General features: G+C 36.9%; 2 protein-coding genes across 12 annotated transcripts in view; one reads left to right on the top strand and one right to left on the bottom strand.

Moving 5' to 3' along the window:
• Positions 1-2,044: 2,044 nt before the first annotated feature.
• Positions 2,045-17,301, bottom strand: Zcrb1 (zinc finger CCHC-type and RNA binding motif containing 1). The gene is made up of 8 exons (XM_026401418.2): positions 17,107-17,301; positions 15,920-16,005; positions 11,909-11,937; positions 8,420-8,531; positions 8,006-8,113; positions 4,862-4,974; positions 4,677-4,752; positions 2,045-3,633 (listed from the first exon to the last, which is right to left on the bottom strand). The coding sequence occupies exons 2-8, from the start codon at positions 16,001-16,003 to the stop codon at positions 3,502-3,504; spliced, it is 654 nt and encodes a 217-aa protein (XP_026257203.1). The 5' UTR covers positions 16,004-16,005; positions 17,107-17,301; the 3' UTR covers positions 2,045-3,501.
• A 30-nt stretch (positions 17,302-17,331) lies between these two features.
• The window catches only part of Pphln1 (periphilin 1), a 103,002-nt gene continuing 92,611 nt past the window's right edge, over positions 17,332-27,722 (top strand). For 4 of the 11 annotated variants that reach the window (XM_026401414.2, XM_026401408.2, XM_077798498.1 and 1 more), the window contains exons 1-2: positions 17,332-17,405; positions 18,057-18,334. In XM_026401414.2, the coding sequence (XP_026257199.1) occupies positions 18,295-18,334 (40 nt within the window). In that variant the 5' untranslated portion in view covers positions 17,332-17,405; positions 18,057-18,294. Of the gene's footprint in view, positions 17,406-17,823; positions 17,888-18,056; positions 18,335-27,722 lie in introns of all 11 variants that reach the window. The other 7 variants (XM_077798500.1, XM_077798499.1, XM_077798496.1 and 4 more) reach the window with 6 other exon arrangements.

The raw sequence follows: 27,722 nt of genomic DNA, 5'->3' as shown, positions 1-27,722 counted from the left end.
CAATGGGATTTGCTACAAAAAGCTAACCTAGAGGGATAGAATGTTCAATAAGAAATATTATACAGTCTGATATAATGACTCACACCTATAATTCCAGATTCTTGGGAAGATGAGGCAGGAAAATCACAAATCCAAGGCCAGCCTCAGCAACTTAGTGAGACTCTGTCTCAAAATAAAAAAAATTTAAAAAGGGCTGGGGATATAGTTCAGTGGTAGTTCAATCCCCAGTATTGATAGAAAAAAATTATACAATGGGGACTGGAGGTTTATGTCAATGGTAGATCATGTGCTTTATGTATACAAGATCCTGGGTTCAATCCCCAATACTGTAAAGCCAAACAAAATAAAAACCAAAAGGGAAGAACTGAGAAATGAAATTGATCAAATCATGATACGTATATATACAAATATATCATACTGATTCCCACCTTTATGTATATCTATAAAGAACCAATTAAAAATGAATAAATGGAAGGAAGACCAGTAGAGTAGGAGAAGGGGACTAAGAGCAGTAGGAAGGGAAGGAATTAGTGAGGACTGAAATAGAGCAAACGATATTCAATGTATGTATAATTATGTCAAAATAAACCCTACTATTATGTATAACTATAATGCACTAATAAAAACATTAAAAAAATCAACCTAAGGCCTAGTTCTGACATATAATTTGATTAGAGTTATGCAACTAGTGTTCAAACCAGATGTTAAACCAAAGCAATCTGGTTCCAAAGTTTGGATTTCTTTTTTCTTTGCAGTACAGGTGATTGAACCCAGTGGGGCTCTACCACTGATCTACAATACAGCCCTTTTTATGTGGAACAGCATCTTGTTAAGTTGTCCAGATGTAGCTCAGTGGTAGAATGCTTGCCTAGCAAAAGTGCAAACTCTGGGTTCAATTCCCAGCACCACCTCCCCTAAAAAAGAACTTGGACATAGTACCTTTGATTTTTTAAATCTTTTTTGGGGCAGGGATGTTGGTGATTAAACACAGGGTCTCCCACATGCTAAAAGGCGCTTTACCATTGAGTAGCATTTCCAGTCCCTAAACTTTCAAAATTTTGTAGCCTCTTGCAAATAATACTTCTGCTTCATAAAAATCAGTAACAAATAGCTGGGCTCAATGACTCACACCTATCATCTCAGATACTCCAGAGGCTGAGGCGGTAAGATCACAAGTTCCAGGTCAGTCTGGCAATTTAGCAAGACCCTGTCTTAAAATAAAAAAGGGCTGGGGATAAGCTCAGTTGTAAAGTGTCTATGTTCAATCCCAGTACCCAGGAAGGGAAAAAAAAGAATTTCATGTTTTCACCATAATGTTTGAGATGAAGGATTTTTAACCTGATTTAAATATTACATGTTCTGTGCATGTATTGAAACACCATTTTACCCCATTAATATGTAGAATTTTGTTTTATATATCAGTTAAAAATAATTTTCACCAGAGGGGAGGCCAAAGCAGGAGGATCACAAATTCCAGGCCAGCCTCAGCTACTTATCAAGACTGTCTCAAAATAAAAAAATAGGAATGGCTGGGAAGTATCTCAGTAGTAGGGTGCCCTGGTTCAAACACCAGTATAGTGAAAAAAAATTTTTTTTAAATAATAAAAGAACAATTACAGCCAAATTATTCTTCTTATGTAAATAAAATGGAATTTAGTCTGCCATCTAGTTGATAAGGCAGTAGGTTTTTTTTTCTATTTTTATTTTTTTTCCAATGAGGTAAAAAATATTTTGCTGGTTGAAGTAGATTAGTTACCTAATGAAAGTAGTTTTCATACTACTTATTGTTTATATTCTTTAAGTCTCTAGCTCATTTTCTATTGGAAAGTATATAATATTTTATTAATTAATGGATGAACAGAAAATAGAGTACTGCATTCAATCATTCTGGTTTGTTTGAGACTGAAGATTCTATACTGTTAATATTTTCAATATCCTTGTAGATTTCAAAATAGAAACATTTTTATTGCTTTTAATAATTTAAAAATGTAGTATGTGGGTGTTCTTACAAAGCAGTCAAACAGTAATAGAAATACACACAGAAGAAAGTTAAAGACTCTATAATTCCATTCCTATATAACCAACTGCAGAAGACAGGGAAAGATGTAGTCATAAAAAGAAATGTAATAAATACATGAAATGTAAACTATTTATGGTCATATAAAACCCAAATAGTAAATATGGATTTAACCAAATACTTTAACATAGCCATACTGGTAAAATAGAAGAGACAGAGGGAGATATAACAGATTGAAAAAAGTCCTCCCTTATCCCTCTATGAATTAAGTGACAGAAATATATGCCTTTTTTTAAGCAATATGTACATACATATGAAAAGAAATAGTCAATGAAGTTATAAGTAGTTGCTTGTGGGGAACAGAATCTGGTCCTACAGGAAGGGCAGACAAATAGTTTCTATGTTTAGGTATAAGATTTTGAGAGCTACTTCATATTTTATGGGTATAACAACACTCAGATTGAGATTAAGCTAAAAGAAAAATAAGATGATAAAGCACCCATATTTAGAGACAAAATTCTCTTGAAAAGTTTATTTAACATTCCTAATAATAAACCATTCAACTTTCCAGTCTGTATGAAGTTTTGCTTGAGATTAAATTTATTTGCAAACCCTCATGTAATCCAATTGGATATGAATAAAGTTTTTAATATCAAGTTTTTAAATAAGTCATTTGAATATCTGCCTTTTCCTATGGGATAACAATAATATTACTATCATATTTTTCTTATTTTTATTACAATTAGTTCTTTACAAGATTATTACTAACAAATCCTGATTTTTAGTACAGGTTGAGAATTCCTTATCAAAAATGCTTGAGCCCACAAGTATTTTGGAGTGTTTATACATATATAATGAGATATTTTAGGGATGAGACATAAGTCTAAACATGAAATTCATTGATGTTTCCTATATTTTTACACATAACCTGAAGGTAATTTTATACCTTTTTATTTTAACAAATTTTTATTTTTTGCAGTACTGGGATTTGAGCCCAGAAGCTCTCTACCACTGAAACTATATTCCCTTTATATTTTTTTATCTTAAAAATAGAGTTTTGCTATTGTTTAATTGTCCTGGAACTTGTGATCCTTCTTCCTCAGTCTCCCAAGTCACTGGGATTATAGGTGTTTGCCACCACATATGGCTTATACATATATTTAATAAAGTGGATGAAACAAAGTTTTATGGTATGGAATTTTCCACCTCAGGTGGCATATTGGTGCTCAAAGTTTTGGATTTTGGGGCATTTTGAATTATTTTGGACTTTTGAATTAAGGATGCTCAACCTGTACTTTGCTAAGGCAAAAGAGAAACATGATGCTTTAAAATTATTTTTAAATTTCCTATGAACTATTTTATAGTACAAAACTATTTGATATTAAGTATTCTTATGTTCAAATACTAAAAGTAATCTTTACTTCCCAAATTAAGTTTATACTCCAAGATTTTATTTTTAAAATATTTACATAATAAATACAATTTTAATCACTAAGTTCTTCCTCATCACTGAAATAGGTACTTTTCTTTATCCTTGGGCGTCTTGAATCATCTGATGTTGAAGGACCCCCTGCACTGGGTTTCCATTTGTTTTGTTCTTCTTCAATTTTGGCTTGCTATAATGTGATTCAGAAAAGAAATAAAACCAGCATTTTGTCTAAAGTTATTCATGGTGCATTAATTTGAACATGGCAAAAATGCAACACAAATGAAACCACTTTCCACCCTTCCAGGTCATGAAGACAGTAAGATATTCCTCTCAACCCTCTTACTTTGTCTCAATTACAATATTCCTCAAAATCATCCTAGGTTATTTCTCTCTTTTTTTGGTTCTGGGGATTGAACTCAGGAGCACTTAACCACTGAGCCACCTCCCCAGCCCTTTTTTGTATTTTATTTAGAAAGAGGGTTTCACTTGAGTTGCTTAGTGCCTTGCTAAGTTGCTAAGACTGGCCTTGCTTTTTTTTTTTTGGTACCAGGGATTGAACCCAGGGGCGCTGAACCACATCCCCAGCCCTTTTTATATTTTATTTAGAGATAGGATCTTGCTGAGTTGCTCAGGGCCTCCCTAAATTGCTGAGGCTGGCTCTGAACTCGTAATCCTCCTGCCTCAGCCTCCTGAGCTGCTGGGATATAGGCATGTGTCATTGTGCCTGGCTTTCCTAGGTAATTTCTGAAAAGTCTTTTTGGTTGAGCTAAACTCACTTTAATCAAATAATTCTGCTCAATTCTATAATGAAAATAGGAAACTAAAAATGTTTCAATGTTTTTCTTAAAATTTAGAAAGAACAAATGGGAACTTTTCATTCCCATTTGTTAGAGGAACATTCTGTAATCTCAAATTTAGGAGGTGAAGGGGAAAGATAGAGGCTTCCACGAGGAGACAGTCAATAAAGTGAGTAAGGGATGCTAGGTGTGGAGGCTGCACACCTATAATCTCTGTGACTGGTGTGGCTGCGGCAGGAGAATCCCAATTTTTAGGTAGCCTGGGAAATTTAGCAAGACCTGTCTCAAAATAAAAAATAGAAAGGGATAGGGCTATAGCTCAGTGGTAAAGTGCTCCTGGGTTCAATTTAGCACCAAAAAAAGAAAAGAGAAAAAGCAAGCAAGGACTATAAATCTTTGTAACTACAGTACTTAAAAAAAAAAAATTTAGTACCTGAAATGCAATGGCCTGACTTAGACTGTCAAGAGCAGGATCTTCCCCTTCATCTTCACTTTCTTCTACTTCCTCACTAAATTATTAAAGAGAAAGAGAAGGGTGTGTGTGTGGGAGATCAGCATGCAATTAATCAACAGTAAAAAGACAAATCAACACACTAAGGTCATAATAGATATACATACATTTCTTCTTCTGGTTCAGGAATTTTCTTTTTTTTCTTTTTTTCTTTCTTCTTTGGAGGCTCCCGTTCTCCAAGCATATTTTTAGGACAGGCATAACTTAAGTGTCCACTTTCCTTTTAATTCACATTAAAAAGAGGAAAAATACTATATTTGTTATTAACAGAAACCTGCCAGGTACCTTATGACTGAAAGGTTTTAGAATAATAAAAAAAAATCCTCACACTGGGAATACACAAAAGAAAATGACTTTTTAAACAACAGTTTATCTAGCATGAGCAAAGTCTACTACAAAGAAAGGAAAATTTTGTCTTCTTCATTTTTATTTTTAACTACTTTCATATCTACATTATACCTGCACTGTCCAATTATAGTAGACACTAGCTCTATGTGCCTACTATGAGCATGTCTGAATTGATATATACTAAAGGGAAAAGGCACACTTTGAAGACTTATGAAAAAAAGACTATACAAATCTTAATTTAAAAAACCAGTATGTGGCTGGGTATTGTGGCTTAGAGGTAGAGTGCTTGCCTAGCATGTGTGAGGCACAATCCTGTGCACCACATAAAAATAAAATAAAGGTATTGTGTCCATCTAAAACTAAAAAATAAATGTTAAAAAACAAAAAAACACCCCAAAACCCAATGGGCATGGGCATGGACTATAGCTCAGTGCATTTGCCTAAGATGCGTGAGGCACTGGGTTCAATCCTCAGCACCACATAAAAAAATAAATAAAATAAAAGCATGCTGTCCATCTACAACTGTAAAAGAAATTAAAAAACAAAACAAAACAAAAAAAACAAAAAACAATGGGCTGCAGATGTAGCTCAGCTGTACAGAAAATGCCTAGCAAATGTGAAGTGTTGGGTTCATTCCCCATCACTGCAAAATAAGTAAATAAATAAATATATAAATAAAATTGCTGATATTATAGTCCTATTTAATAGGACTACATTTACCTACAGAAGCACTTCCCAAACTTTTCTGGAACAATGGTATACCAACAAATTTTAACATGTCCCATTGGAAAAAAAAAAAAGGATTAATATTGAAATAACTGAGAAAAAAAGGAGGAATAAATGTAAACCAATTTTGTGGGAATTAAAGGATGTATAAAAATTTACAAAGTATAATACAATGAATCTATGGATCCACAAGCCAGATTCATTCAAAGTTTCTCAGTAATTTAATATTTACTATGAACATGAAAAATGATATATTCTATTATACATAACTATCTCTACTCCTTTTTTATTTTTTATTTTTATTTATTTATTTGCTTTTGGTGGTAGGGACCAAACCCCCAGGACCTTATGCATGTTAGTACTCCTTTTAAAACAAAACTTAGGACTTCGGAAAAGCATCTTTAAAACATTCACTTAAAGGGGTTTAAAATCATAGAGATTGACAGAATTCGTATGTATCCATGCCACTGTTTGCTTCCTCTTTCTATTCATTCATCCATCTGTCTATATATTGTTCTTTGATGGGGAAGGGGAATAGGGAGTGGCAGTGGGAGAAAGGAGCCCAAGCCATTTCTTTGAATTGTTCATGTGATTTTGTAGCTAGGACATTGTCTCTGAGTAATTTTCTTTCCAGTTCCCCATTAATACTTCAGGATCCAGTTTAAGTATTTTACACTGTCATTTAAGTATTTATACCATCTTTCAGAAACTGACAGATATGAGATCCAGACTGAAATTTTCTTAGGGGTCTTTACAAAATTGTTCTATGGCTATCTCTCTCCTAATCACCAAAATGTTACATGGATGACAGTAGATCATGAAAAGACTCAAGACAAGAAAATGTGGGGGTAGTTCAATTACAAAACATTAGCCATATAATGGGGAAAAAATCTTTTTCAAAACAGTGGGTTTGGTGGAGCATGTCTGCATTCCCAGCTAATTGGGAGGCTGAGGCAGGAAGATCTCTTGAGTTTGAAAGTTCAATCCAGCCTAGGCCACAAAGTGACATTTTCAACAACAAAAATTCAAAACCTACCATCTCAGAGAGGATAGGTTAAATGATAATACTGGTACTTAATTTTGTGTGTGTGGTGGGGGGTGGCGGTAATAGGGATTGAACCCTAGAGTGCTTTACCACTGAGCGACATACCCAGTCCTTTTTATTTTGAGACAGGGTCTCGCTAAGTTGCCAACTTGTGATCCCCCTCTCTCAGCCTCCCAAGTAGTTGAAATTATAGGTATGTGCCACTGCACCTGGTGGTAATAAATTGTTACATTTAAACACTGGTAAAATGTCACAGAAACAGGAAATAACATTAATAAAAATTCGAGTTACCCCAAATTTTTAAGACATTGAGATAAACAGTATAACACTTTTAGAAAACAATTTCAAAGAGGTAGAAACTGGAGAAACTATCACTCTATATTATCCAATCACAGTTATCTTTAAATACTACATTTAAATTAAATTTACTTAGATGAGTTTGAAGTGTCTAAGTAAAACAACTTTTAGAAGCTGGTTTTAGCCAGTCAGAAGTTCTTTTTTTTTTTCCCCTTAGGACTGAACCCAGGGACAGTCCATCACTACACTATATTCCCAGCCCTTTTAAAAAATGTTGATATAGAGTCTTACAAAGTTGCTCAGGTTGGCCTAGAACTTGTGATCCTCCTGCCTCAGCTTCCCAAGTAGCAGGGATTATAGAAGTGAGGCACTGCGTATGGCTGCCAGCCTATGGCCTAGGCTGGTCTTGAACTTTCAAACTCAAGAGATCTTCCTGCCTCAGCCTCCCAATTAGCTGGGAATGCAGACATGCTCCACCAAACCCACTGTTCTGAAAAAGTTTTTTTCCCCATTATATGGCTAATGTTTTTAACCGAACTACCCCCACGTTTTCTTGTCTGGCAAGACAAGAAACCAGCTTCTAAAAGTTGTTTTACTTAGAGACTTCAGACTCATCTAAGTAAATTTAATTTAAATGTAGTATTTAAAGATAACTGTGATTGGATAATATAGAGTGATAATTTCTCCAGTTTCTACCTTTTTGAAATTGTTTTCTAAAAAGTGTTAGATTGTTATATCTCATGATTTTAGTTTTGAGGAACACCAATAAAAGACTATTGTGGAAAATACTTCAGAGTAAACTACAATGATTTCATTAAATTTTAGGTTTACTCACCCCACATTCATAACACTTAGATTTATCAAAGTAGTTTCGCCTCCTGATGAACTCCGCTGCTCTTCCATTGTCAATAGCAATGCTTGCCTTTATCACTCTACCAAACAGCTAAACAGACAAAAATGTAAATGCAGAAGGATGTATTTCACAGAAACCTAAACTAGTTATTTGATCTTATTTCTTCGAATCTTCAATTCCATTTATATTTTGGATGATTTTAGCAATTGCCCTACTTTGATTGATGAAGTCTACCCTATGGTATTTTTCTTAGATTCTACCAATGTTTTGGGAGCCCAGTATATCTTGGTCATCCCCATTAGATGCTTTCTGAATCCGTGGATACTCATTAACTGTATTTCCCATATTTCCCCATATTTTTTGGGTTACAAACCTTGGTGAGAATGTTTGGCTTACCTGTTTGTTGTTTATTGCCCTTGTACAGTTTTGTGCAGAGTCTTTATCCAAAAATAAAATAAATGCAACCCCTTTACTTTTCCTGGTATCTTTGTCTTTCATTATAGTAACCCTTAAAGCATAAACAAAGAGCCAGTTAAAAATGAGGCAATGATAAATTTAAAAAATATGAATATTTAGAAAACTCGAATTTTAAAAAATGGTTATGTAATAAAACATTTACAAAGTAAGAGAAATCAATACATTTATAAAACCAGCTATCTCTTCAAAGTCAGGGGTATCAAGAATGGAAATGACAAAGTGAAAGTGACTTATAAGTGAGCACAGATTTGTGAGTTAGTCTGTGTGTCCTCTATTCTGTACCAATGGTCTACCAATCTGTTTTGGTGCCAATACCATGCTGTTTTTGTTACTATTGCTCTGTAGTATGGTTTAAGGTCTGGTATGGTGATGCCACTTGCTTTACTCTTCCTGCTAAGGATTGCTTTAGCTATTCTGGGTTTCTTATTTTTCCAGATGATTGCTTTTTCTATTTCTATGAGAACCTGAAGAGACGCTTCTCAAAAGATGATGTACAACCAATCAACAAATACATGAAAAAATGTTCATCATCACTAGCAATTAGAGAAATGCAAATTAAAAGCAATCTAAGATTTCATCTCACTCCGGTCAGAATGGCAGCTATTATACATACAAACAACAATAAGTGTTGGCGAGGACGAGGGGAAAAAGTACACTTGAACACTGCTGGTGGGACTGCAAATTGGTGCAGCCAATATGGAAAGCGGTATAAACATTTCTTGGAAAATTGGGAATGAAACCACTATTTAACCCAGCTGTCCCTCTCCTTCATCTATATCCAAAGGACTCAAAAACCACATACTAAAGGGACACAGCCATATCAATGTTTATAGCAACACAATTCACAATAGCTAAACTGTGGAACCAACCTAGATGCCCTTCAATAGATTAATGGATAAAAAAATGTGGCATGTATACACAATGGAATAATACTTAGTAATAAAAAGAATAAAATCATGGCATTTTCAAGTAAATGGATGGAGTTAGAGAAGATAATGCTAAGTGAAGTTAGCCAATCCCAAAATACCAAATGCTGAATGTTTTCTCTGATATAAGGAGGCTGGTTCATAGTCGGGTAGGGAGAGAGTGCATGGGAGGAACAGACGAACTCTAGATAGGGCAGAGGGGCTGGAGGGAAAGGGAGGGGGCATGGGATTATTAATGATGGTGGAATGTGATGATCTTTACTATCCAAAGTACATGTATGAAGACATGAATTGGTATGAATATACTACGTATACAATCAGAGATATGAAAAATTGTGCTCTATATATGTAATAAGAATTTTAATGCATTCTGCTGTCATATATAAATTTAAAAATTTACATAAAAAAAGATTGGTCTCCATAAATTTGTTTTCGTTACTTTTGTGACTGAGAATAAAATCAGGGCTGGGGATGTGGCTCAAGCGGTAGCGAGCTCGCCTGGCATGCCTGCGGCCCGGGATCGATCCTCAGCACCACATACCAACAAAGATGTTCTGTCTGCCGAGAACTAAAAAATAAATATTAAAAATTCTCTCTCTCTCTCTCTCTCTCTCCTCTCTCACTCTCTTTAAAGAAAATAAATAAAAATTAGAGATTTACTTTAAAAAAAAAAAAGAGAATAAAATCAACCTGATCTAGAACAAAGAGAATTACATTTGTTTGGGGCTAGGTAGGATTATAATCCAGAAAAAAACAGATTCAAGCAGTCTTGAAAATGTGCTACAAGATTTTACAAAGTGGCAGCTAAATTTTTAGCTTTTCTACAAAGGGTTTGGAAATTACATCACTTGTTATGAATTATGATCAGTGAGGGCAGAAGTTCAGCTGTTTTGCAAGAAAGGAACTGGGTGCAGTTTCAGTCTCTGGATAGTTTTGGGGAAAAGGTCCCTTTGTAGAAAGCAATCAGTGGTGTTTAACAAAAAAGGTCAGCTTTCATGGGGCATGAAGGTGGATCTGCTTGCAGCCCATTTCAAAGGTTCAGCTGCAAAGCTGTCTGAGATCTGATTAACAATGATCTTCTGACTCCATCTGAAGTACCCTGAGCCAATGCTACTGCATTTTGTTTTGTTCCTTTACAACTCTAATCCAAATCTCTACACTGAAGCCAAAATAAACTTTTAAAAAGTTTTAGAAGCCATACTGGGTGTAGTGACACCTTCCTATAATTCCAGCAACTTTGGGCTCTGAGGCAAGAGGATTACAAGTTTGAGGCCAGCCTTAGCAGTTTAACAAGACCCTGCTCAAAATGAAAAAATACAACCGAAAAAGGGAAAAGAAATAAAAAGAAAAAATAAAATTTGGGCAGCCAGGGATGTAGTAGCTCAATAGTAAAGCACATGGCCCTGGGTTTAATCCTCAGTACCACCCTTTTCTCAAAAAATGGAGGAAAAAAAAAAAAAGAGCCTTCTTCAATGATTCCAAGTGTTTTCAGAATGAAAAACAAACAAGAATAGGAACCGACAGGCATTTAGAGCCATCTTTTCTCTCCCTTAACTTATTCATCTCCAGTCACAGGGGCCTTCTTTGTTTTGTTTTGTTTTCATGGTAATGAAGATTGAACCCAAGGGTAGTGTACCACAAAGATACAGACCTCTGGAGCTTTTTTTTTTTTTTTTTTTGAGACACCACCTAAATTCCTAAATCTGGTTTTGAATTTGAGATCCTCCAGTCTCAGCCTCTAGAGTAGCTGAGATTACAGGGTACACCACTATGCCTGGTCTTTGTTTCTTTGTTTCATTTTATTTTCTCTTGCAAGAAGGCCTGTAGTACAAACTATTCCCTGTACTTCCCCCACCCCTTTTTTTTTTTTTGCTGTGCTAGGAATTGAACTCAGAGCCTCACACATGCTAGGTAAATGCTTTATCACTGAATAAAATCAACCTGAACTAGAACATCCCCAGTCCCCATCTTCCCATTTTTTTTTTTTTTTTTGCCTAATTACCTGCAGGTTTTTGTTTTTGTTTTTTTTTTAAAGTACTAGAGATTGAATCCACAGGCACTCTACTACTGAGCTACATCCCCAACTCTTTTTTATTTTGTAGCAGGGTCTTGATAAATTTCTCAATGCTTGAAGTTGCAATCCTCCTGCCTTAGTCTTCTAAATTCCTGGGATTACAGGTAAGTGCCACTGACCCAACCCAGAAGTATTTTTTGATGATTTGTAGTAGCAAAGTTAGTTTTAACAAAGTTAAAAATCTCAAGATACAAATGAACTTCAAGTGTTTAATATCCATTTATGGAAAACCAGAGAAAGAAATTTAGGATATAATGTCAAGTAAAAAAAACAAAATTGCATGTATGGAATTGTTTTTAAAAAGTTGTCTACATATTTATGTACATACAACAACAACTGAAATATACATAAAATGTTAATAGTTTATTCATCTGATTATATCAAGTATCTTTTAAGGTGAATACTTACTTCACAACTTTGCCATACTTGGAAAATATCTGAAACAAAAGATCACATAAAAATTTATAATTTAAAATCATAAACACTGAATTTTCAGGTTGTAAACGATAACTAAATTCTTTGTTATGGTTTATAAAGAAATTTTAGCCTTCCATCTATAAAACAGGTTCTACAAGAAATATTTTCTATGTGACCAGAAAAAAAATTTTTTATATTTATTTTTTAATTGTAGTTGGACACAATACCTTTATTTTATTTGTTTTATGTGGTGCTGAGGATGGAACCCAGGGCCTTGTGTAGGCGAATGCTCTACCAGCTGAGCCACTACCCCAGCCCCCAGAACAAAATTCTTATTCTCATTGCAATCACATGTATCTGCCTCTGTTCCTGAATTTCTGAAAAAAACACTTATCTGGGCACAGTGGCACATATCTGTAACACCAGCTATAGGTGAGGTTAAGGCAAGAGGACCACAAATTTGAGGTCAGGCTTAGCAACTTAGCAAGAACTTAACAATAACCTTTCTCAAAATAAAAAATAAAAAGGGGGCTGGGGTCGTGGCTATGGGGTGGAGTGCTTGCCTGGCACCTGTGGGGCCCTGACTTCGATCCTCAGCACCACATAAAAACAAATAAAAGAAAAATAAAGATATTGTGTCCAACTACAGCTAAAAAATAAAAATAAAAACAAACAAACAAACAGCTGGAGGGGTAGGTAGTGGTAGAGGATCCCTGGATTCAATCCCCAGTATGGCAAAACAAATAAAGAGACACTTTACATGTGTGATAGATCTAAGGCAGGTACACCAGACGGCTGCTGTTTTCTTATGGTATATTCTTGGCAAGTATCAACTCCACCATAGCTTCAGCTAAACCAAATATAAATGTTGTGGAATATCACTTTTTGTATTCTACACCTACAGTCTAAGCAATAACTGTTTAAGAAGTCAGTCGTTAGACTGCTTATAAAAACAAAACTTCAACAATGAAAAATCCATTTCCATAGATCTCCATCCTCTGTCCATCATTAATATGTAGTACTTTATAGTTGGCCCTTTCTTCCCTTTTAGTTCTATATCTTCAGCTAGTACCTGTAAACTTGTAAGTACTCTCTCCCCCTTTTTCAGTACTGGAATTGAACCCAGACCCCTGTGCATGCTAGCCAAATGTTCTACCACTGAACTATATTCACAGTCCTTATTTTATTTTGAGATGGTGTTTCACTAAGTTGCTTAGGCTGGTCTCAAACTTGCAATCCTCCTACTTTAGTCTCCTGAGTGGCTGGGATTTTAGGCATGTTCCATCACACCCAGCTAGTTCCTACTTCTTACACAATGGGCTGGGGATGTAGCTCAGTGGCACAGTATTTGCCTAGCATGTGTGAGGTCATATGTAAGGCTCTGAGTTCAACCCTCAGCACTGCAAACAAACTAAAAAACCACTTATATAATGTATTTTAGAAAACAATTTTAGAATATGTTAATACATGCTGTTGAGAGCCACAGTTTAGTAGGAATGATGCCTGGCATTTTGCCAGAGGGTATGGTTGGAAGGTGACCCTGTTCTGGAATAGGGCGGCTCTGGGATTAGGGTGGATCTTGCTGGGAATAGGGCGGCTCAGGGATTAGGGCGGATCCTGCTGCCTACTTTGGAGTTCCCATTGTTTCCCAGAGAATTGGCCTGCAGAGCCTAGTGGAGGGAGTGTGTTCCCAGGAAGTGTGTGTAGAGTGCAGGTGAGAGTTGGGGAATAAAGAGTTGTTCTTTGAACCTACAAGGCTGTGTGGCGGCTTGGTTATTTTGTGCCCAGCCAGACTACGACAACATGCAACCAATAATTATGAAATTTTGAGTTCTATGATTAGTTCAGTAATGCTGCAATGCAGTGTAACTGGATTCCAGTGTTAGCAACATCAGATTCTGAGGCCAGTACACTTTTCTATATAACATTTTTTAATAGCTTCTAATTTCACTCAGATTGAAAGCTGGGCTCTTTAGAATAATCTGTATAGGCCCTATAAGGCATCCCTAGAATGAGTTTACCTCTGATTACCCTTCCTCTTTTGAAATACTTTTCTCCTAGACATCTGCCTCTTAATTGCTTCAGTGTTTTATTTGAAAGTTACCTTCTCAATAAGGGTATTCTAACCACCCTATCTAAAATTTCACTTTCATTACCAACTTAACATTTAATAGCCCTCCTTCCCTGCCTTTTCTCCTTAGCAACCAACATTTTAACATCTCCCTTAGTATCTAACTTTTTCATATTGCACAGTCTGTTTTTCTTGTTATCCTGAATCATGAATTCAAGTCTTTTTGTTCACTGATATGTCTCTATTACAACCTTTCAGAGTACTCAGAACACATTAAGCATTCAACACACTGTCCACTTTGTTATAGAGAAGCTAAAGCTAATTTTCCCTATGTTCTTTGAAACTCAAGCTATCTTAATTAATTAAGTACCATGAATCACATATGTAGCATCTCTGTACTGAACATTTATCCAAAGTAGTAAAGAAAATAGGGCACACTTGAAGAAAGGATTTACATCCTTCCTTTCAATTCCTCTCAACCACCCATGTGCAGGAAAAATAAAGTGGGAAATTTTGTTCTCTATAAGGTAAAGAAGTGAAAGAATATACTAGAAGGGATATTCCCCCCCCCCATCTCAATCACCCTTATTCTGAACTGAAAACCACATGTATTAAACTGTTAAACATTCTGCTTATATGTGAATGTTGTGAATACTCAAAAAACCTGAAAGTTAGGAAAGGGATATTTGCTCTTATCAGTCCTTTACTCCAAAACCTCATCTCCATTACCAGTTAGTTTCAAAAGCCAAGTAAGCAAGCAGTAAAAACTGGCCTATCACAAACTGCTCCCGCTTTGTAATGCTATTTTATCTTCTGTTTATAAAAAACTCATTGTTTTCTAAAAAAGCATAGTAAATTCTCTTTGGAAATGATAACTAATTTTATTCATATTTTCAATAGAGGTCTTTGGTATTAACGGTTTAAGTGCATTATAATGTTCTAATTAAGAATTTTGTAAGAGAAGCTGGGTGCAGTGGCACATGACTGTAATCCCAGTGGCTGGGAAGACTGAGGCAGGAGAATCAAAAGTTCAAAGCCAGCCTCAGCAATTTAGCAGGGCCCTAAATGAAAAACCAGCCTCTATCTCAGAGCAAAGCCTGTCCAAGGAAGGGACATGCCTTTGTCCTTGGAAAAACCCACAGAGCACTCCTAGGCACATTACCACCCTGCTAAGTTGTTTATCTACAGGAGAGATCTGCTGCGCCAGGTGTCCCTGACTCAGTCAGGCTAGGTGGGGATCCATAGCAGCCCCCTAGCAGCCACCAATCAGCATGAGACAGGGAAATACCTGGGATGCCAGATGACCTTCCCAGTATTTTATGGTGGTTGATAACAAGTTGGGAAACCATGTAGTTCAGCACGTACACCCCTCTTGGCTTAAACCAATCAGTTCAAATGAATACCCCTTTTGTACTGACCAATCACCCCTACCCAACTTGTTCCCGCCAGTGAATGTGCTAATCATGTTTTAGAGTTGTTATTTGATTTTGCCGTGGTGTGTGATGATTTGCTATGATGTATGTGAAGTCTCTGCCCTCTCCAAAGAATGTATAAAACTGCTGCAAACCCTGGGCTTGGGGCCTCTCAGCGTCACCAGTTGCTGTGTGTGTGCCCGCGCAGAGGACCGAGCTAGGAGCTAGCTCGCAATAAACACCTCTTTGCTGCTTACATCGATCTTGGGTCTCTGGTGGTCTTTGGGGGTCCGAATTCGAGCATAACATAAGCAACTCAGTGAGACCCTGTCTCTAAATAAAACACAAAAAAGGACTGGGGATGTGACTTAGTGGTTAAGTGCCTGAGTTCAATCCCCGGTACCAAAACATATATAAGTAGATAAATAAAAAGATTTTTGTCAGAACTATTTGCTTAAAAGTACATCTGTATCTCAAATAGACAATTCAGTAGATAAATGCATTAATACTAAAACTTACCCGATATAAATCGTTGTTTGTCAGGGAGAAGGGCAAGTTAGATACATACACTGTGCTCTTACTTGGAGCTAAGCCACCACTCATTTCTAAAAAAGGAAAAAAAAAAAAGTAACCTATAAGCAATGTAAACCAGACATTCCTCATTCCAAGTAAAACCAAGTGTTGGCCACCACTAATTTAATTTACATGCCTTTCTTACAAATGTAAAAAGTGAGAGTCAGTGAGTCCAGCTGGGTGAATTAAGGAATTCATTTTCCCCAGTCACCACTTAAAAAGAGTTTTTAATATGGTCCTTCTTTCAAGTAAATTCTTTAATCTTTTATTTAGTGCTGGACTGTGTATGAGAGGATGGCTTTCCAAAAGATGAAAGCAAAACCTTGAGATTACTTTTTACTTCCCCTTAGGATAAAAGCAAGAAAGTACTTTCAAATAGGTAGTATACCTTGCCATTCACCTCAGAGAGTCTGGTGGCTCATAGAGAACCACTGCCACTAATTTTTTTTTTGGTAATACTTTGGGTACTTTTGGGGGGTTGTATTCATATCAAGAGGAAATGTTAGGCTCACTTTTCACAATGTAAAATTATTTTTAACACTTAATTTTGCACTTTGTTGACAAATTATGAATTACAGCATTTTATGAGAGCTTCCAAGGTATAGTGTTTTACATATACACGTTATGTTTAAGGTTACAAATATAACCTCTAATTAAGTTTCACAACTTATTTTACAAAGTCAGCAAATCACCCATGAAAATTATTTCGGGATTAACCAATTTTTTTCCTTTAATTCTTTCTTTTTGGTATGGGGGATTGAACCCAGATCCTCAAGCTAAATTCACATTTTTGCACATGAAATCCACGTGTGCCATGTATTTGAGTTAACAGTATGAACTATCACAAACAGCAAAATACTGATTCTAATTTATGTCAATTTGCAAAGTATTGGAAAATTTGCTTATACTAGGTGTTTGGGGGAGAATTATTTAGAAAACTTTAGAAACTCAACATCAACAAGTCGCTTTTAAAAGTTCCTCATTTGAGCCCATTCATACGTTAGACATTCTGGTAAGAAACTCGAGGCAGGCAAAGGTTGATGTTCAGCACTAAAACGGCGAAGGCGGGAGAGGTGGCAAATCGTTTTGGCTACCGGGTAGGAGGAAAAGGCCGCAAGTGAGGAGGCGTTTACCTTCAGGTGGGGCGAGCCCGGGAGACCAGAGGACCACCAGCCTCGGCTCGGGCTCAACCCCGACTTTTCCTCGCCGCGGGCAGCGGATTTGGCATCACCTGTTCCTGCAGGGGTCAGAGGAAAATACCGGGCGGTAGGGCCACCCGTACCCCTTCCCGGTTCGCCTTAGACCCAGGCCCCGGAGGCGGGCCAAAAGGCGCGCGTCAGTGATGTCATAGCGCGCGCCGGAAGTGCTTCCTTAGGATAGCGGCGGCGAGTGGACGACTACGTTCGTGGTGTCTCCCGGCGGCCCAGAGTAGGTGAGCGCATTTTACTTTTGCTAGAGGTGACGGGACACGTGAGCTGGCAGCTACGCCTCGGGGGAGCTGGCGGGTGGTTCCCGCTGAGGAACCTGGAGTCTCCTGCAGCATTTCAGTCGTGCAACAGTTCTGCCCTTGCGATTGAGGGTGGAGAGACGCAGTGGATTTTGGAATAAAGGAAAGTATCGAGTCTAAGTTACATATTCGCTTCTCTTTAGTATTCTAATATGCAAAAAGAGTACTGAGCTAGGTGACCTAAGTGACTAAACAAACATCAGTTAAGAAATCGGCAATTTTATTGAATGTGTTCGACGTACTCACCTCGGTTTTAGGCACTTTAGGAAATAACAACAACAAAAAATTGCAAACCAGGCCTTTTTTTTTTTTTTTTTTTTTTCCCTCGTGGCGGTGATTTCAGTGTAGTCGGGGAGACAAGGCCAACTCGGGGAAAGTTGGATTCACAGAATGACTAATCTTGATTGGTATGTTGAACTTCTTGGCCCCTCCCCCCTGCCCACCCCCCACCCCCGCCCTCCCGATCTGTAATGGACAGGAACAGCTTTTTCTCTAAGAGGTCGTAACGGGCCCATCATTCCTACTGACAAAATCAAAATAATGCAAGGTAGTTTATACTTAACTTCTACCCACCAGCACATACAGATCAGGCCTCTAACTACTCCCTGGGAGCCTGCGTGCCAGCAGCTTGGAACCCACAGCCTGTCCTGGAGCCTGCACAGTCCATCCAGACTGAAGCTGATGTCTTCTGGAGAGACGGAAGTGCAATCCATCCAGGGCGCAGCTGAATTTTGCGAGGCCTGAATGCCTCGGCGTCCACCAAAGGACCGCTGGTACTAATTCTCTTGGCAAACTGTGGCCAGCCAAACCTATCATGCTTCACATCCCAGTTATCCTTGGTTATCGCCCAAGATGTAAGCCCCTTTGGTATTCTATGCTATATTCCCTTATCTTCTGCTGCTTTGTGTTTCTTTTCCGGTGATTTAGGCTGTCACTGCTCTTGGTTTTCTTAAGCATCTAACCCCTCAGCACCCATCCTGTGCTCTCTCAAACCTTTTTTCTGCTTTTGCTCATTTACATATTCAGCCTTTTTACTGAGATTGTTTCATTTCCTGACCTTTATTAACACGTGGTTTTTCCTACTAATCATTTCAATTGAGTCCTTTCTTTGATACCTACATTGAAAGTTGGCAGTGACTCTTGCCATATTGAACTAATTTCATTACCTCAAAATACATTTTTATCTCCTCAGTGTCTTTGGAAAGACTCTTTTCTCTATTTGGACATTTGGTTTCCCTGTCGCCACCTACCTCTTTCTGGATAACTCCTATTCTTGCTGTCACTTTATTTGAGGGCGTTTCCTAACTTCTTAGAGTTAATTTTCTTTACCTTCCTTAAATGCTCTCTGCTTAGCTTTTAGAGCTTATCACATGTATTCTAAATGTTTCTCTATTTGCCTATCTGCTAAGCTAGGCTGTGAAGGAGAGACTGTACTTGTTTTCATTTTTGTAATTTCAATATCTAATACAGTTACTGGTGCATAATAGGCAGTCAGGTAGTTCTTGAATGATTGTAGATGCTGAAGGTATGGTTTCAGTGGTCAAGGCACTTAAAATTAATATGTAAAGAACCTGGGGGAAGGGATCAACTGCTATTCAGTTAATTGTGACTTATAGATAATTGTGACTTGTAAGAATATGATCCTAGTGTTGTCAGAACATTTAATCTGTTCAAGAAATGTTGGGAAAAATGTGTTTTTTTTTTTAAAACACTACTCTCAAATTTTTATAAAATATTTTCTTAATTGTAGATGGACACAATACCTTTATTTGATTTTATTTATTTATTTTTAATGTGGTGCCAGGGATCAAACCCAGTGCCTCATGCATTCTAGGCAAGCATTCTGCCACCAAGCCACAACCCCCCAGCCCTATTTCTAAGTTTTTTAATAATATTGTTAATGGAATAAAATCTTGGTTTAAAAACAACAACAACAAAAAACCACAAGCCAGATAAAGTCACAGGTGACTTGTCATTCATCAGTTTGGAATCTGTATTAAGTGCTGTAAATTTTAGATAATGGATTTTGTAGAGAATAGCAGATTGTGAATTGGGCCTTGAGGTATGGTTGGAAGTTGAATGATAGAGTGGAAGGGGGTGTTTTGGTTTGGAAAATAACTCAATTATAGGATAGAATATCCTATTTTGTGTCACAGGAGAATGGCATGAATAATGCTTTTGGGGAAGAGTAGGAGATGGTAGAAGTAGGCATTTGAAAGACAGGAATTTGGATTTATTAGACTTAATTAATAAGAAACTATTTGGATTCTTAAGGATAGCATAAATTGCTGGGTATGATAACACATCACCCGTAATCCCAGTGACTTGGGAGGTTGAGGCAGAAGTATTAAAAGTTCAAGGCCACACTAGGAAACTGAGATCTGTTTTTTACTGGGAATGTAGTTCAGTGGTAGAGTACTACTGGGTTCAATCCCCAGTTTAAAAAAAAAAAGAAAAAAAGAAAAAGGAAAGCACACATTAAGAATACATATTAATAGTTAAGTTTTTTTTCTTTTTTTTTTTTAGGTAAAATGGAAGGTAAAATACTGAAAGGAGGCTGACCAATTAGCCTTTAACTTCATCTAGGTGTGAAGTAAGATGTGAAATAAGGTTTAGATTTATAAATACTATACTTAGGCAGACATCTGGCATTTTTGTCTACTTGTGTAATTTCATTTATCATAGTGGACAGTCACAAATCTAAGTTAATTAATGAAATACAGTCACAAATATAAGTTAATGAAATAAAAAGTTTTTTTTAAACTAAATGCATTTTTAAACTTATACATTAAAAATATAAAAATTGTTTGTATTGGGAGTACCATGTTATGTTTTGATACATGTATATGTTGTTATGTTTAAATCGGGCTAAACATTTATCTCCTCAAACAATTATTATTTCTTTATGGTAAAAATTTTCAGAATTCTTTCTTCTAGCTTTCTGAAATGTAGTCTACTATTGTTTTCTGTAGGCACACCAGAACTTCTTGCTCCTGTGTAACTGTAACTTAGTATCCATCTATCAACCTTTACCCCCCCCCATCCTTCTCTCTCCATTCCTCCTCCCCAGCCTCTGTAATGACCATTCTATTCTGAACTAAAAGTTTTAATTTTTTCCTGTTGCTGGGAATTCAACTTAGGGTTTGGACATGCTAGGCAAGCTACATCTCCAGTCCTTTTTATTTACTTAATTTTGAGACAGGGTCTCACTAAATTACCCAGGCCTATCTCTAATTTATGATACTCTTGCCTTAAAACTCCCAAATAGCTGGGATTACAGGCATGTGCCACCATGCTTGGCTAAAGTTTATAATGAAATGTATATTTTTAAATTATTTGTTCTTTTTAGATATACATTAGAGTGTATTTTGACATATTATACATACATGGGGTATAACTTCCCATTCTTGTGCTTGTACATGATGTGGAGTTACACTGGTTATATATTCATAAATAATCACAGGAAAGTTATGAACGATTCATTCTACTCTTTTCTATTCCCATCCCCCAACTCTTCCCTTCATTCCCCTTTTTCTAATTTAGTAAACTTCCATTACCTCCCTCCTTCTCTTATTGTATGTTAACATGCACATATCAGAACATTTGGCTTTTAGTGTTTTGGAATTGGCTTATTTCACCTAGCATGATAGTCTCCAGTTCCATCCATTTATTGACAGAAGCCATACTATCATTCTCTCTCTCTCTCTCTTTTTTTTTTTTTTTGTACAAAGGATTGAACTCATGAGCACTCAATCACTGAGCCATATCCCTATCCCTATTTTGTATTTTATTTAGAGATAGGGTCTCTTAGTACCTTGTTTTTGCTGAGATTGGCTTTGAACTCTTTTTTTTTTTTTTTAAAGAGAGAGAAAGAGAGAATTTTAATATTTATTTTTTAGTTATCGGCGGATACAACATCTTTGTTTTGTATGTGGTGCTGAGGATCGAACCCGGGCCACACGCATGCCAGGCGAGCGCACTACCACTTGAGCCACATCCCCAGCCCCGGCTTTGAACTCTTGATCCTCCTGCCTCAGCCTCCCAAGCTGCTGGGATTATAGGCGTGTGCCACTGTGCCTGGCTTTATTCTTTTCTATCCATTCTTCTTTGTGACTGAGTAATATTCCGTTGTGTGTGTATGAATGTGTATGTATATGAATATGAGCCACATTTTTTTTATCCATTCATCTGTTGAAGGCGCCTAGGTTGGTTCCATAGCTTAGCTACAGTGAAGTGAGTGGCTATAAACATTGATGTGGCTCCGTCACTAGAGTATGCAGATTTTAAGTCCTTTGGGTATATGCCAAGGAACAGAATAACCAGGTTATTGGTAATGGTGTTTCCATTCCAAGTTTTCTGAGGAATCTCCATGTTGCGTTCCAGTGTGGATGCACCAATTTGTAGTCCCACCAGTAATGTATGAGTGTACCTAAAAGAAGTATTATTAAAGCATTGAATAGGCAGTGACTTCTGAAAAGTAAAGAATGCAGTACTTTAAAAATTTTGTTATATGATTCATAATGGGAGCAATCAGTGATCTCCCTGCCCCCGGCTTCTTCTCTAATCCATTTTGTGTATTGCCAGGTTAATCTTTTCTATTGACATTCTCCCTCCTCACATTATTTCTAGGCTTAGAGGTCTGTAGTGGGCTTCATGTCTAGAATTTCGCTTTGGTACTATTTAATGACCTTGAATTTGTTCTTTCTGTCCTTGCCTGTCTCCTTTGTGAAGCAGTATGATACTGTTGTTGGAAAGAGCTTAAACCTTAAAGTCATGCATGCCAGAGTCTGTTTCCAGGCTTCAATGAACCCTGGAATTTAAGCTTTTCAGAGGTTCCACAGTTTTTGGAAAGTGAGAGATAGTATCTCTTATTTTTAAGATTGTGTGGGTAAGGTGTTTACATGTTTTGAAACTCAGTTGCACAGATTCTTGCATATACAGGAGGAAATGAAAACTTGCTGAATACCTAAGTAGGCTTTTCCCCCTATTCCTTGCCATGTGAATCTGCTTTGGTCAATTCTGTTTTTTTTTGTTTTGTTTTGTTTTGTTTTAAAAAAACATATCTCCCTAATACCTTTTTCTTTCCTTAGATTCTACTATTCACTATTGTTCATTCACATTTAAGCGACCTCTCAAGATTCTATTTAAACATTTTTAACTGTCTTAAAACATTGATAACTACCTCTATACCTGCTTTTACCTCTGAGTACTAAACAGTACTGAATTCTGGTAGGTCCTTTGTTCTATTTTGACCATATTAGTTGGTATCAGTGCTAATTCCCCCTAAGACCTTAACTAATTATTTTTTAAATTTATTTTTATTTAGTTCCCTGGAATTTTAAACATTTTAAAGTAGAAATATCATTATGCAGTTTTCAGATTCAAGTCAATTCTTAAAATCTCCCTAATGTTTCAATTTAGGCTGTCAGAAATGTATTTACTTGCTTTAAATCAGTTGATCTCAGCCTGAGATGAGTTTAAGATTTGAAAAAAATTAGTGAAGAGAATGGCTGCTCTGAAGGGGCCCAGCAAAGATAGGATGGTATGAGGGCTGAGAGAGGGTAGGAGAACCCAGAGAAGAAGGGGGCTTGGTAAGAGGACTCAGGGATCTCTTTGCCATTCATCCACCTGGTTAAATGATCAGCCTCTTTGTCCTCCATTCCCCCAGCCTGAACACAAGGATCCTCCCACCTATCCCTAAGATGAGTTGGAGAGACCCATTTTGTGCAGGTGGGTGGATGTGGAAAGACAGAGGTCATCCAGAGCCTGCTCTATACCATGCCCTTGTTGGTCCTGCACAGAGCTGTCCTCATATCCTTGGACAGCCCTGGGACCTTGGCTTTCCTTCCATTGTTAGGGGACCCTGGATAGCCTCCACCTGGTCGCTTACAGTATTTCAGAGTGTAGGGCCTAGGTGGTATTATTTTTAAATTAAATTTGATTCTTTTGTGGCATTGGAGATTGAACCCAGGGATACTCTACTACTGAGCTACCCACCTCGCCCTTTTGTTTTTTTGAAACAGTGTCTCACTAAATTGCCCAAACTGGCCTCACATTTTGGATTTTCCTGCTTTACCCTCTCAAGTAACTGGGATTATAGACATGTGCCACTGTGCCTGGCTTTAAGAATTAAATTTAAAAATCTTTCTAAATTTTAAAGAATCCTTACTCAAATTTTGAAGTTCTATTAGGTGGTAAATTTAAATGCAACAAAATTTTCTTCTTTATGTTATATATATATATATACACACACACACACATATACATACACAAGCATAGTATCTGTCTGCTTCTCCTATGGATTCATATGTTGGTTGCCTAAAAATATGCCAACATAAAAAAAAAAAAATATGCCAACATCTTAACCTGTTACTTCAGCTATCCAAATTTTTATGTTACTTAATTTATACCATTTTTGCAGTACTGAGGATAGTGCAGTCAATACCATATGGATTACTTTTCCTTTCTTTTTTTTTTTTTTTTTTTTTTTCCGGTACTGGGAATTGAACCTGAGGTACTGTATCATGGAGGTATACCCTTAGCCCTTTTTATATTTTGTTTGAAGATAGAATCTTGCTAGATTGCCCAAGCTGGCATCAAACTTTGTATCTTCTGGCCTCAACTTCCCAAGTAGCTGGGATTAAAGGCATGTGCCACTGTACCCTGCTAGGTAGCATTATTTTTAAAAGCTCTTTAGATCTAGTGTGCAGTCAGGGTTGAGAATGACTGCTTTAGATGCTAGAGCTAGACGGCTATCATTGATATTTTTTGCTCAAATGTGAAGTAATATTAGTGTCTTGAGAAGTATGGCAGGAATCATAGTACAACATTACTAACAAAACGTTTTCTGAATAATTAAAAGGTACAAACTCTTGTATATAGGTTCTTAGGTGGTGGTCACATGAACTATTAGTTTGGCTCGTAATAAATACTTAGCTAAGGAGAGGGAACAACACAAATGTACAATTGTGTGCCTTTGCAGTGGTGTTTAGTTTGGTAGGATGGAAAGGAAGCAAATTAAATAGAATATGGTGTTATATAGTACTAATGTAGTAGGATGTTTTGAGGGGTACAAAGAAAGGACAGTTTTGTTTTAGGAAAATGCAACAAAAGTGATATTTGAGATGACTCTTGACATGGAAAGATGAAGGCAGATAAATATTCTAGGCAGAGGTAAAGGTGTGCTACTGAGAAATAATGGCATCCATGCAGAACAAGCAATTTGCTAGCAGTTTGAATAGATATAGCTATCTGTCCTTTATTGAACTTATAGAAATAACTGGATTTAGTGATTATTTAGATATGAAAGTTTTTTGAGTTTTGTATGATTCAGGTTTCTGATTTGGGGCTGGGGTTACTGGTTGGTATCTTTTTTTTTTTTTTTTTGGAGATAGGAATCCCCTGTGTTTCATCTGTCCCAAACCCTGTGTTTTTACCCATCATCAGGAACAGGGTTTTTTAAAGAGGTGATTCTGAGAAAATGAGATTGGGGAGGAAAGATCAAGGAGAACTTCAGGGAAAAGATCAGGGAGGAGGTGTTTAGAAAAAGGAAGATAAGAGAAAAGATCAGGAAGGAAAAGGTTAGGGAAAAGAAGATCATGGAGAAGATCAAGAAAGAGAAGTTTAGGGGAAAGAAGATCAGGGAGAAGAAGGTTGGGAAAAAGGAAAAAAATATGTAAGTTTCAAAGCAGAAGGGATATAGTCAAAGCATCCAGTGAACCCCTGTTACATTTCCACACTGTCAATTTCTAGCTTCCATTTCTATGGAAAGTGGGCAATGACATCTCCAAGCTGCTTCCTGCTAAAATGGGGTGAAGTTGGGGAAAGTAACCCAGAGTCCTTGTTCTCTATCAGATGGGGCTTGGAGAGTTAAGGGCATTCAGCATCAGAGCAGTCCAGAGGTCCACAGTGGCAGATGGCAGGTGACTGGACATATGCAAAAGGCAGGGATTATGCTAAGACAACAATAAAGACAGCAAAGCATTACATTTTTGTAAATAATTAGAACAGAAACAATTACTATTTCAGCCAGTCTCTGAAAACGATGAGGACAGGAACTCATAATCATATCAGTTAAAAACAGATGAAGTTCATCAATATAGGAGGTTAGGAAGATTTGTAGGACTATAAAATCAGACTCAAATTAACTGAGGAAAAGTTTGCAATTCTTATGATTGTTATTATCAAGAACCCTTCCTTTACAGCCTTCAGCTTTACTTACTTTTGGTATGGCTGACACAAGTGTAAAAACTTAAGTTACATTAAAAAAAAATTGGTTTTCCTTGTAAATGTCCATGTAGGACTGTGTTTATTTTTTTTTATTTATTTTTTTAAATTATGATTATAGTCTAATCTCCAAGCATGAATACCAACTTTATTTATTTTTTTTTTAAAGAGAGAGTGAGAGAGGAGAGAGAGGGAGAGAGAGAGAGAGAGAGAGAGAGAGAGAGAGAGAGAGAGAGAGAGAATTTTTAATATTTATTTTTTAGTTCTCGGCGGACACAACATCTTTGTTGGTATGTGGTGCTGAGGATCGAACCAGGGCTGCACGCATGCCAGGCGAGAGCACTACCGCTTGAGCCACATCCCCAGCCCAGGACTGTGTTTAAACTATACTCCCTTGCTAGGTGTTTAAGACCAAGTTGGTCAAAACTAACTTTGCTCCTATCTATTCTTAGAGTCAGCTGAGATTTCTCAGAGATCACTCTTGGGGACATGTGCAAAGAAGCCTCCTGGCTCCTTTAGTGTTCCTTTACCAAATGGTGCCATCTGCCAGGATGGGTCAGGGTCCTGCTGACCATATGTGGCGTTTCTTGGAAGCATCAGGGACATTTCCATGTCCAATGACTCTCTTCATTGCAGTATGTGCATTGGCTTCCTGTTCTCTAGGGTCCTCTTGATCTCCCTGATCCACAGATAAGTGACTTACCAGAGTTGCAGAGCCCACAAAGGGGTCCCATCGTTCTTTGGGTCCAGCTGAACTTAGAGGGCAAGAGCCAAAATGTTGGCTGCATTTTCCTTGGCCTTTTTACTTCATTGACTTTGGTCTCCAAGTTTTTGGTTTTAAACAGCCAGCAAGCCAGTTTAATAGGTTATGACTTCAATATCTATAATTTTATAGTTACCCCTTTCATTTAACTGGGGTTAGCATTAGTACTGGAAGTCAGTATTATGTACTATCTGTCCTGTAGGTGATGGCTTATTATTTCAGATTAACCCAGGTTTTATTTTTTTAAAATTTTTTAAATAAGAAGTATCTCTACAAAACACTGAAAGATAACAATTATAAAGTTTACAAGGAAAGTACAAAATGAAATTAACAGAGCAAAAACATATTCAGTTTGTGTCATAGCTATGAACCAAGAAAAATGATTTTTATACTCTTTTTTTTTTTTTTTTTTTTTTTTTTTTTTTTTTTTTTTAATATTTATTTTTTAGTTCTCGGCGGACACAACATCTTTGTTGGTATGTGGTGCTGAGGATCGAACCCGGGCCGCACGCATGCCAGGCGAGCGCGCTACCGCTGAGCCACATCTCCAGCCCGATTTTTATACTCTTGAACCTTTACTTGGTTATATATAATATTCTCTGAGATCACAGTAATCTTTGCAACAATAATCAGTCTTTTGAACACAACTTTAAATGAGCTGAAGTCTAACCTATTTTGGAGCCATTCTAACATGGAGTAAGATGGGAGGCAGAGTCTTATTTCAGTTAAGGTGGGGCTCTTTACAAATAACACAATATTACATATGAAATGTGAATCAAAGAAAGGCTAAGAGAGATTTTAACTTTCTTTTTGTGGAAAAAGTGGCAGAATGCTTTCATGTTTTACAGTGTCACTTTTAAATAGATCAAGCTGTCCTTATTGTCTTCTTGGTTGGTATCATTGACCAAAATAGGGAAGACAGGAGATGAAGTAGTTTTCTGAGAAGTGTGAAGAACTGTTTTGGCATATTGAGTTGAAGGTATGGAGCATTACCTTGAAAGGAGCTGAGATGGAAGTGGAAATATGGAGTTATTTATTTAGAAGAATCATTTTCTTAGCATTAGTAAATGCACTCTGAATTCTGAGTATATATTATGTGCAAAATTTTCTTTTTTGGGAGGATTGAACCCAGGAGCACTTAACCACTGAGCCACACCCCAGCTCTTTTTTGTATTTTATTTACAGACAGAATCTCCTGAGTTGTTTAACGCCTTGCTAAGTTGCTGAGGCTGGCTTTTAACTTGTGATCCTTC

This window comes from Urocitellus parryii, chromosome 5, assembly GCF_045843805.1.
Source record: "Urocitellus parryii isolate mUroPar1 chromosome 5, mUroPar1.hap1, whole genome shotgun sequence".
Classification (NCBI taxonomy): Eukaryota; Metazoa; Chordata; class Mammalia; order Rodentia; family Sciuridae; genus Urocitellus; species Urocitellus parryii.
Note: the sequence above shows the minus strand (reverse complement) of the source record. Positions and strands in the feature narration are given on the sequence as shown.